This window comes from Hibiscus syriacus, unplaced genomic scaffold, assembly GCF_006381635.1.
Source record: "Hibiscus syriacus cultivar Baekdansim isolate YM2019G1 unplaced genomic scaffold, ASM638163v2 tig00111156_pilon, whole genome shotgun sequence".
NCBI classification, from domain to species: Eukaryota; Viridiplantae; Streptophyta; class Magnoliopsida; order Malvales; family Malvaceae; genus Hibiscus; species Hibiscus syriacus.
Window position 1 is genome coordinate 661764 of NW_024063003.1, and position 12055 is coordinate 673818.

The following is a 12055-nucleotide window of genomic DNA, read 5'->3' on the forward strand; positions in this document are numbered from 1 at the left end:
TGACATTGCTTTACAATTTAAAACAATGGGTAAAGTAAATCAGAGGACATTGAACTATGTTTAAACAAATGTTTTGGTCATTCAATTTTATAAAGATACAAAATAGCCAATAAATTTATCAAATTATTATAAATTACATTTTATTGAATTATTATAGAATAATCATTAAATTTTATTAAATTATTACAAATTTTCATTAAATTTATCATATTAAAAACTTTATATAATACCACAATTATTATTAAAAATTTGTCACTAAATAAATTGTTATTAAAAATTTCAAAGAGAGACATGATTTTTTATTCTAAAAAATGAAACATTAATGCTCTATTAGTGCCATTCCGCTAAAGGAGTTGTAGGTCTAGACTGGGTGCAGTTAATTGTGTACTAACAGTTATCAAGTCCTCGCCTCTTAGACCACCCCGCCATCTTTTTATTTTTGAAATTATATCAAACTTGAAATAACATTAAAAATTTTCAATTTTTTTAAAATGGATGAGTCTAGAATGAATGTTGCACATCCGAATACATTATCAATGTGACATATCAAAATACATCACTATATAAATTATTGTTAAATATTTCAAAGAGAGCCATGATTTTTTTATTCTCGTCTAATTTTTATTTTGCAATTTCTTTTCATCCTTTAAAATGTAGTTATCAAATCATTATCTAATCATAATCGATCATTTTAGATAAAGAATTTGAAAATGGACGAGTCTAGAATCACTCAACAACCTACTAAATTTTATGTTGTAATAGATGTTGGATATTTTATTTCATGAAAATAAAAACTATAAAGACTATATACTAAAATTGGTGTAATAACATAGACACTAAAACTTCTTGTACAGTGTTTAGTATCTTGGAAATAGAAATTAATATTTTTCATTTTTCTAGTAAGCCTCACAATATGAAAATATCAAAGCTTTGTTATTATCCCTTTCTTTTAAAATATGAAAAACTTTGTTCTTATCCCTTTATTTATTTTTGGAACAATGCTGCAAATTATACTTATACTTTAGTGAAATGGCATATACGATATTTAAACTTTAAAATGTTTTATTTTAGTCTTTAGATCACCATTCATGAATTATTATGCTACATGCAGTTGGCATCATTAATAAATGATAAGCACACCAATGAAATTTAAATAAATGAAAACTTAATTATTGAAATTTAACCTTCAACCCTAAACTAATATTACAAAAAATGTAATATTTTATGTTATAACTGAAAATGTTATAAATAATATCACATTTTAAATTGTGTTCAACCTAAAATATTTTGATTTGTGATAACATTTTAAGTCGCGGTTATGTTTACCTTTTTTGCCATATTTTAACCTGCAAATTTTTAGAATTTTCCATGCTACAAAGCTATTTGGGTGTTTAATCCTTTCAGGTTAGTCTTCTTATATGTGCTGCTTTTCTAATGATTCTGATTATATTTTGGGCATGATTGCTTAACTGAAATAATACATCTTTTGAACGTCCCAAGTTTACTGATGGTAAATCTCTCTATCCTCTCCTTACTTTGATGATGACATCATAGTGATTGTCTTTTTCTCGTTCATTCTATTGTCATCATTACCACATTAAATACTTACTATTTATATTATGAGAATTCTTGATGCTGTGACGATGCGTTGATCGAATTTTGAGTTAAAACAGGCTTAAATCTCGACATTTTTTACTGTGTTCACATTGTGTAAAATATTGTGTCCATGCTATTTCTCGTTGGTTGTGTTGTCATCATTATTGCATTAAATTATTTATAGTATGAAAATTGTTGACATTGTGATGATATGTCCATCAAACTTTGAGTGAAAACGGGCTTGAATCTCGGCCTCTTTGACTGTGTTCACACTGTGAAAATTGAAAAATATTGTGTTCATACTATGATACCTGATATTTCTTTTTTTGCATGTTTGACACGGCTATGTTGTCGTGGCATCCCCTGATTGGTGGAAATGACGCACGACTGCATGTCACGAGTGAAGGGGCTGTGTAAAGATGGATGATGATTCTGGAAGGTTGCATGCTGACTGATGGATTGATTTTTGATTAGACGATTGACTATCATTGGGATGCGTACATAGATTGCTGACGTGCAGAGAATGATCTGTAACACTTTTTACTTGTAATTATATCAACATAACCTATGGTTAACTTTCTTGAGTACCCTCACACGAATTGATGACGTAACAGGTAATTCAATGGATTATCATCTTCAGATCACGAATCAAATAGATCAATTCATAAACATATTTGAATCAAATTTGTTAAATCTATTAATAAGATTCAAGTAGTATACTCTCATGTAGCTCTATTATTTTGTTTATATACATTTAAGACCATGCCAATTTTAGAGCTAGTCAATTTAAACTCTAAAAGGAAATCTTATAATTTTATCCCTCATTGTCGTTCAATATTTGAACTTTTCACCTAAAAAACTAAATAGTTAAATATCTTAAAAAATAAATTTCATCAAAACGTAATAATAAATTTATTTAGGCAATATAATTTATTAAAATATATTTAAATCTAAAAATATGAAAATTTGAATCATGGTCTCTCCCTAGAGTGGAGCTAAGTACTTATCGGCACCTTGTACTCTATTACAAAGATAAAAATGAGATAATTTAAACTTAACCTTATAGTTTCTTTTTGTTTATATTATTTGTTAAATTTAAATTTTATCCTATTTTTAGTCCTCTTAATAATATGACACTCATGACATAATGTCACAAAGATTATATTATTAAGAAGACAAAAAAAATAGATCAATAATATAAATTAAAAGATTAAATTAAACCAACAACCATTTGATCAGGTCAATCCTCGCGATTATGAACAGAGCAAACTAAATTGAAAGTATCAGCTCATAATAGATCTTTGCAAAACTTGGTCTGAATTACAAAAGAAAAGAAAAGAGAGGAAAGCTGGCCAGTATGACTGGGGATCAATGTTGCAAAAATTGGCGAAAGAAAAAATCCAATCATTTCAACTAGAAGAAAAAAATTTGCTTGTTTTGATTTAATCGAAGAGAATTGCAGTAATTGACCTCGCAAAGAAGACAATGAAAAAGACCCTTGTTAGTTTCTGTTTTGGAGTTTGATCCTTATAAAGCACAACATTTAATGTTAGGTTTTAAAAATGTTTTCTCCTTCACTCCTAAGGTTTTAATGCCATTGGTTTACAATTTAAAACGATGGTTAAAGTAAATTAGAGGACATTGAACTATGTTTAAACAAATGTTTTGGTCATTCAATTTTATAAAGATACAAAATAGCCAATAGATTTATCAAATTATTATAAATTACATTTTATTGAATTATTTTAGAATAATCATTAAATTTTATCAAATTATTACAAAATTTTCATTAAATTTATCATATTAAAAACTTTTTATAATTCCAAAATGATTATTAAAATATGTTACTAAATAAATTGTTATTAAAAACTTCAAAGAGTGCCATGATTTTTTATTTAAAAAATGTTAATGCTCTATGAGTGCCATTCCGCTAGAGGATTTGTGGGTCTAGACTGGGTGAAGTTAATTGTGTGCTAACAGTTATCAGGTCTTCGCCTTTTAGACTACCCCATGGATCAGTGTTTAATTTTGTTATTATTTTATTGTTAATTTGACAGCGTGTAATTTTGATGTCAAAATAAAAGTGTTATTTAATCTCAAATAAAAGAATAGAAAAGATCGTATAAAGAGAGTAAGTGTAACATTCCAAAATTCGGGTCGATAGTTTAGGGTCGATCGTCGGGCAATTTTTGAATTTTCGGTAATAATATTAATATCAATATTTTTAATTGATAAATATTTTCTAAAATGATTTGAATGGGTTGGATTATTGATCTTTATTTTTTTTGGGAATTTATAATTTGATTTTACAAGGTGACAAAATTGAATAAATTTGAAATTATGTTTTTAGTGACTGAATTTTAAAAGATCAAAAATTAACAATCTATGAAGCTTATTTTACAAAGGCTTGTGTGGATGGTTTTTCCCTCATTTCTTAACCGTATTATTCATCTCCTTTTGCCAATTTTCCATCTTGATTCATTCTTTTAATCTTTTCTTATTTTATTTTCTAGTTTTTATTAACTGTTCTGTTCATTTTCTCATCCAAACACTCTTGTATTTTCTCCCAAAACTCTATAAAGTTCTCTTTAATGGCTAAAACTCTCTTCTTCATTTCTATTCCTTTGTTATTTATTTTTACTCCTTTCTTATAGATTTTCTCTATTCAATCAAGATTGTTTCTTCTCATTTTCTTCTTTGCCTATTTTCCTTGATCTCTTTGGTGTTGCCATTGTTGATATTTTCCTTTATTTCTTTTCCAGAAAGGTAATGCCCCTTCCTTGGTTTTTTTTATGTTTCAACGGTTAATGATTAAAAGTGATTGATGATTTCAATTGAACAATTGTTTTAAAGAGAAGTTGTGAATTAAAAATGATTTTCGGAGGTATTTAATGTGCTATTTTTCTTGATAATTTTTCAAGGTTTTCTTGGGTTGATTAAGTTGTTTTTATGATGTTATTATCATTCTAAATCAGTTTTCAATCTCATTTGATTTGGATAAAGAATTCTTCAAAAACAAGCTTGATTTTGACGTTTTTCAAAAATTCAGGGATTAGAGTTAATTGATGTCAATTGAGGGGGATTCTAGATGAGTTTAGATGTTTATATTAGCTTTTCTTGATCATTTCTTGTTGGGAAAAAGTAGTGTCGATTGGATCGAAGGCTTGGAGAGTTATTTCGATAAGATTTGTCGATCTTTCGATTGATTTTTGTTCTGTTTTAAAAGCAAATTTTCTGCTCTGTTTTAGATATTTTGTCACACAGTGAACTGATTTCTAAGGTTCCTAAGGTGTGTATGTTTGGGGGGAAATGGTTCATTAATTTTTGGTGGTCATTTGGTTAGCGTTTGGGGTCGAATCATATGGTTGCGCCATAGAAAACTTAAAATCATTTAAAATCAAAACTCTTGCATGCTTAAAACTAAATGAGAAACCAAATATTCAAAAACAAAAACATTAAGCTTAGAGGTTTTCAAGTGTGGCTAGAGCATTAGAGTATCGTCACTTTCATCAACATTGCTCCCACACACCTACAAGAGACATTTAAGTAGATTTTGGTATCCAAATTTCTTTAGATCCTTGAACATTAGTTTCAATGCCCCTTGTTCCCTTAGAAACCCATACTTGTCTAATTTTATAGGACAAGTATGTTCCAAATGGCCATGAAAATGACAATGTGAGCATTTTACCATTTTTAAACATAATGAGTTGTTTTTAGAAATTAATTCTTTTTCTTTTGTTAAGCTTTCAAGCTTAACTTTTAAATCAAAATTTTCTTTTTCTAAATTATTGATTTTGATTTTTGAAATTTCTAAATCATTTTTCAAAATTTCATTTTGTTTTTCAAAATCAACTGTCTTTCAAAATCAAATCATTTTCAACTTTATATTTTGAAATTAATTTATCATATTTGGAATTCATGGTTTCAAATTTCAAATACAACTCATCATAAGCAATTTGTAACATATCAAAAGAATAAGAATCTAATTCATTTGAGTTAGAAGTTACCATTGAATCTTCTTCGATGGCCATGAGGAATAGGTTGCCTACTTCATCTTCGATGGCACTCAAGGACCGCAAAATTGATTTTATGTTCACCCTTTTCTTTTTATTTGAATAGGTTCAAATCCATGTCTAAACTAAAAGACATCTTTAGCTAACAACAGCCTGCAAGCAACTCCCTATCTTTATGCAACGCAGTGTGTATCGAGTGTCAATTCACATTTCCATCTTCGATGCAGTACTTAATGTGCCTGGAAACACGTCAAACCAACTAGGATAGAAAGTCACTCCTGTTAGTGTTGGACAAATACCAGGACTTAACACTCTTGATGTATCTTTGGCTCGAATTGACCATGAACCTCACCCTCGAGCCACCGAGATCCTAGTGCTCCTAGAAGGCATGACATGCTATCTGTTGGATTCGTCACATCTAATCCCGATAATCATCTCATTGCTAAAGGCTATACCCCGGAGATGTTCTCGTTTTCGCTGTTTGTCTAATTCACTTCCAGTTTAACATAGGGGAGACTAATGCAGTTGCCTTTGCTGGTCTTAGCAGCCAAAATCCAGGTGTCATAACCATTGCAAATGCAGTGTTCGGATCAAACACCACATTAATCCTGATGTTCTTGCCAAGGCTTTCTATCATCAGGTTTACTCAGCTAAAGGTTTTTTGTCTTGTAGGATGAAGAGGTTCGCAATAGCTTGCTGCTCAGGTCTTCGCGCCTCGCCCAATCAAAGTCCAAGGGATTCCTGTTTTTAATGTTTCTGCTCAATGCCGGTAGATCAGCTAGTTTTATTCTTCAGACCTTTAAAATTATTGATCCATGATATAATGTTTCTAATTTATCTATTCTGAACGTACCCAAGAATACACACATTTGCTTACCAAATGATTGGTAAGAGAAGAAATGTCCTAAAAATTAAATGGCAAGTTTAGACAAGAAAAAGAAAGAGCGGACACCATTCTTTTTGTCTACCCTTTTTAAACTCTACACCATTTCATTTTCTTTACCATATCATTCTTCTCTTAACCTCCCTCTTCCTCTATCTAACAGGTGAAACATCCTCTCCTTTTGAATCTTTTCCCATTGATATTCTTCTGTTTCTTACTGTGATTCTTCATTTGTTCTTTCTTTAAATGAATATGCTTTGGAACCATTCGTGTTCTTTGTTTATATGATCTTATTCGTCTGTTGGTGACTTGAAACAGGTTATAGAGAAAGATGGGGGATATTATGGTAGTTAGGTATTGGTGTTACATTTGCTCTCAAATGGTGAATCCAACGATAGAGCCTGAGATCAAATGCCCTTCATGCGAATCCGGATTTGTCGAAGAAATATCCAGCATGAGACCTTACTCCAACACCAATGGCATTGATTCAGCATCAGCCAACAATTTTTCCTTTTTGGCTCCAATTCCAATCTTGCTCGGTATAATCAGTGGTTTAGGCACTCCGCGGTCGAGTATCGCAGGCAGGGATCGAGTCGATACTAACAACTCATCACAGGATGCATTGGATGATGAACTAGGAAGAGATTTTGAAGCCCTACTTATGAGGAGGAGGAGGAGAAGCTCTTCGGCTCTTCATATGCTTGAGGATACGCCCAATGCAGCAGTCTCTGAACCGGAGAATCCTGAAAATAATAGACAAAGGAGAGATAGAGTGATCTTATCCGATCCGTTCAACAACGGTACTTTGATTGTTCAAGCTTCATTTGGTGATTACTTAATGGGACATGGTTGGGATCTTTTGTTGCAGTATTTTTCGGAGAATGATATGAACCACCACGATGTTCCACCGGCACTGAAAGAAGCGATTGAAGCAATACCAAATGTTACTGTGGATGACATATTGCATTGTTCTGTATGTTTGGAGGATATTGAGATCGGAAGCGAAGCAAAAGAGATGCCGTGTAAACATAAATTTCATAGTGGATGTATTACTCCATGGCTGGAACTTCATAGTTCTTGTCCAGTATGCAGGTATAAGCTGCGTTGGGGTTATTAGGAGATCGAGCCAAACATCACCAGAAATGGCGAGGGGAGAGTCGGCATTGCAGACGCCCGAAATGGTGGAGAAATAGGGACCGGAAGGCAGTACTGGATCCCGATTCCATGGCATTATGAACATTTACCGGCCTTACCGGGATCCGGAAGTGGTACTACTTCAGCTTCGTCATTGGAGGCTTTGCCGGGGAGCGAAAATGCACCTCAGATAAATGAAAATTGATTTTTTTTCTTTTTTTTCCCTTATGATTTTATTGTGTTTTTCTGGCCTTAGCCTGAAAGTTTTCTGCAGCATGCTTGCTGATGTTGTGACTTCGTTATGTTCCAAAATGAAGAACTAAATAGATTTCGCTTGTGTATACACTCTTGAAAATTGATTATAATCAAAAGGGTGAATTGATGAAAATTAAAAGCCAAAAGGAATTTTACACATTTTCATAGTATTACTATTTTAACAACCTAAAGATTAAAATTTTTCACAGTATTACTATTTTCAATCCGATATCTCGATTTATCTCGTATAATTACAAAGTAGAGTCGGTCCTAGATTTATGCATCTTATCATCCTATGAAGATGGAGGCAACTGAGAAGACGAGAACGCAGCATGGTACGATGAAGAAGCAAGCTGATCAAGAGCCGGAACAGCACCACCTGTGGATTTTTCCGATCGAGAAACCATCAGAGTCACAATGCGACAACTGTTAGTCCAAGCAAACATAATTTGATCAAGCAAGGTTTCATCATATCTTGTAACACAAGGAAGTACCAATTTAGGTAACAAATAAATAAGATGATCATTAGAGAGATTTTCTAACCAGCCAATCCTGCACAAGCAGAGGAGAACACTACCACAGGTGGTGCCTACATGCAAATAAAGAAGAATTATGCAGGTCTTTTCATATATGAGCATGAGTATGCAGTGCAGAAAATTCAGCCAAATGGAGTTTGTGGATGAGGGGCTGACTGGTGAGTGGTGAACCACCACGAACGGCCAAAAACCTATTGGTTCTCAACAAGGAGGCGGCATCTCAAGAAAATGAAAATGCATTAAACCACTAACCTAGTTATAGTTACTAACAAGGCGCAGAAACTAAACAAGTACAGTTTACAGCTTATCCTTTATCATAATCAAGAGGGAACGAGTCTAAGAGCAAAGCGAAAACAACTTTCGGGTCACGAATCAACACTTCATTGACATGCACAACAGAAGGCAGAGACACCAGAGAGACCTAGGAACAACATCCACAACATTGAAAAGCTTTTGATGGGAGGTAAGTTCAATTAGCTACTTTCTCGGAGCGGAGAGGGAAAGGGGGGTGGGGAGAACTGTAGAGTATGTCGCATTATTAATATTACCAAATATAAAACTATGCTTAAAAAAACTAAGCCTTGCAAACCAACCCAAAACAAGACATCGATAAATCAAGAGATTTGGCATATAAAGAACTTACACCAACAAGGAAATGAACCCACATGGGTCCCTTTACATGTTTCCTGACTATCGGCATAACTGCACCAAAAAAAATACAAGTCAGAAAGACAAACAAAACTCTGTCGGAAACTTGGGGCATCAAAAATAGCTTTTCTCGAGTCATTGAGCGTGTCACTCAAGCAAACATCAAAATGCAAGAAATATCCATAGTAAATGCACAAACAGAACATGGAATTAAGCCGGCACATAATAAGTCTCGAAACTCATATTTCAAAGGACAAATGAAACATATTTTACATATGGCATTGAATAGAATCTATAGCATGGAACTTTAAGCATGAGTGCGTCATCACCTTTTAGTCCCAGGAGCAGGCAAACAGAAAATTTCAGGTTAGTGTGATTGAAGTAGGATGCAATTTTGAAGCTAAACAAGATATTGCCTTTATCTAAAAACCAATCATCAACATAAAACATTAATGCATATGCTTATTTGGAATTGACTCTTCTGGAAAAAAACATGGAAAATATTGTCCCATAAAAGGAAATCCCTTGAAGGAGCATCCGTTATTACACAACAGCAATAGCATCCGCTGTCCTCAATCGCGATAAATACAACCTAACCAAAAATGATACCGCAACCGCAGTCTAAATCGCTGAACTGAACATGTAATTGATGAAGAAACAGATCCAAATACCATGGTTGAACCCGTAGAACGCGCTTGTAGTGCCACCAACAGCAGAGCCAATCTAAATAACAACCATGAACACACAAACTAAGCCACCCTCCAATATATAAAACACCCCAAATAAAAGGTGTAGCAAAAACTGCAAGAACATTGTAATACTGGAAATCTGTCCCATTAAACTGGGGGAAAGGTATTCAAATTTCCAAAAACCAATCAAATAGAAGGTCAGAAAAAGGCTAAAAAAAAGCAAGCTTACATCCCCACATTGAAAGAAAAAGAGAGAGTATTTTTACCATGGATAAACTATCCCTTACAAGAGGAGAAACAGTCCATTCACTTGTTTCCTGCACCATTGAACAAGAAAATTAAAATTTGAAAAAGAAAACAAAAACAAAAACAAAATACAAAGATGCATGTAAGATATTATTACCATCTCTTTGGAAAGAGGGCCAGAGCAGTGAGGGCAACGCAAATTGCTTCGACGGTTTGAATTTTCCATTGTTTTTGTTCTTCAAAAATAGAACTTTTTTTTAGTGTTTTCCGGACCAAAAATCCAAACCCCCGTGTATGTCTGTATGATCCCATGAAAACGGAGATGGGTTTTAGGGAAAGAGTTTCAACATATTCTTGGTTGTTTTGTTTGGGCTATGAAATCTGGTTCAGTGCTCCGACTTCATTTTCTTCTGGGTTATATTTGGGCTTTTAACTTTTGGGATTTTGGAGAATATTTGGACTGTTAATTCTATTTATTTAGAGGCTAAATTACAAATTTCATCACTGAACTTTACTCTCTCTCCTATTTTTTAAATAAACTTTAAAACTTTTCAATTTTCTCACAAAACTTAATATATTGGGTTTTTTTTGTCACTGAACTTTACTCTCTCCTATTTTTATCACTCTGCCCTTAAACAGTTAACGGCATTAAAAATGATGTCGTTTTAGAAAAACAAAATTTTCACCGAAATGACGTCGTTTTGCATCTATATAACAACTCATTTGAATAACGTTAACTATTTAACAGTCGAGTGATAAAAAAACTCAATTTATTAAGTTCAGTGAGAAACTGAAAAAATTTAAAGTACAATGAGTAAAATAAAAGAGAATAAAGTTCAGTTTACAGTGAGTAAAATAAGAGAGAGTAAAGTTCAGTTACCAAATTTGTAATTTACCCTTATTTAAATTTGTTTCAAAAGTATGAAACTTATTTTTTTCAGCATTAAAGTTTAAAAATTAATGAAATGATCACTAACATTTATCTTTTTTTAATAAATAAACCATTCAATCACAAATAATTATTACTGTAATTACGAAAGTCTAATGTGACTTGCTTAGGCGGCTGAATTGGTATTGTTTGGTTACGTTCACACTTTTGACCAACCACTTTAACTCCCTCTTAAAAGAATTTAAGGGATAAATTAAATAAGTTTTTTTTAATATTATAATTTTGAAAATAATAAAATGATCACTAACATTATTGTTTCGTAAAAAATCAATCACTTAATTGTTAATAACATAAATATTTTCTCTACTTCATCCCATCTCTCCTCTTCCACGTAAATATTTAGTTTGATTGTGAATTATTTAATTTGATTCCCATAAATTTACTCATACTTCAATGACCAGTTATGTAGTTTACTCATTATTTAAAGCTAATAAGCAGGGGCGAAACATCTCCCCTTGCCCCTCTCAATTATTTTTAAGTATTAATTAATATTAAAAATATATTTAAAAAATAAAAAAAAATTACCATGCCCCCTCAACTAAAAAATTGTATTTATGGAAAATAAAAAATATTTGACCTGCTATAACAAATTCCTAGCTCTCCCTTGATAATAAGGAGTACAAAGACCAAGTAATATGCAAGTTAGGATTGTAAACAAGATGAGTTGAACTTGAGTATTGTTAAGCTCGACTCAATTTAAAAACTTTAAAACTAAACACGATTTGGTTCGAAAACTCGCAAACTTAAAATTATCAAGCTCAACTCGAATTTGAAATATAAAATTGAAGCTCGACTCGAAAGTTCACGGCTTAAAATTTCAAGCTCCACTCAAAATCAAAAATTGAAGCTCGACTCGAACTCAAACCCAAACCTTGACTACATGAAAGTCTTATATTATTTTTTTGAAAATAAAATAATAAATGTTAATATTTCTAATAATTTAATGTAAAAAAAAAATTTTAATATATTATATTTTTTGAGTAACTCGCAAGCTTTTTGAGTCGAGTATCAAATAACTCGTTTCGACTCTTTGAGAATTTGAATCGAATTCGAACTTGAATCGAGTTTATTTGATTTGAGTATTAACCGAACATTAACCGAGTCCA

General features: G+C 32.1%; 1 protein-coding gene and 1 pseudogene across 2 annotated transcripts; one reads left to right on the top strand and one right to left on the bottom strand.

Moving 5' to 3' along the window:
• The first annotated feature begins 4226 nt into the window (after nt 1-4226).
• Nucleotides 4227-7886, top strand: LOC120154966 (annotated as a pseudogene).
• Nucleotides 7887-8119: 233 nt separating this feature from the next.
• Nucleotides 8120-10275, bottom strand: LOC120154965. Of its 2 annotated transcripts, none has more exons than XM_039166567.1 (6): nt 10158-10275; nt 10021-10071; nt 9737-9788; nt 9061-9119; nt 8425-8470; nt 8120-8260 (listed from the first exon to the last, which is right to left on the bottom strand). In XM_039166567.1, the coding sequence occupies exons 1-6, from the start codon at nt 10224-10226 to the stop codon at nt 8175-8177; spliced, it is 363 nt and encodes a 120-aa protein (XP_039022498.1). In that variant the 5' UTR covers nt 10227-10275; the 3' UTR covers nt 8120-8174. The 2 variants fall into 2 exon arrangements, with proteins under 2 accessions (XP_039022498.1, XP_039022500.1); XM_039166569.1 differs by having other exon boundaries at nt 8135-8307.
• Between the last annotated feature and the right edge of the window lie 1780 nt (nt 10276-12055).

Coding starts and splice junctions, on each gene's coding strand:
- LOC120154965 (XM_039166567.1), bottom strand. CDS start 10,226: ATGGAAAATTCAAACCGTCGAAGCAATTTGCGTTGCCCTCACTGCTCT. Junction 9,120..9,736: donor GTTCTACGGGTTCAACCATG/GTATTTGGATCT, acceptor TTTTTGGTGCAG/TTATGCCGATAGTCAGGAAA. Junction 8,471..9,060: donor GGGTTCATTTCCTTGTTGGT/GTAAGTTCTTTA, acceptor ATTTGCATGTAG/GCACCACCTGTGGTAGTGTT.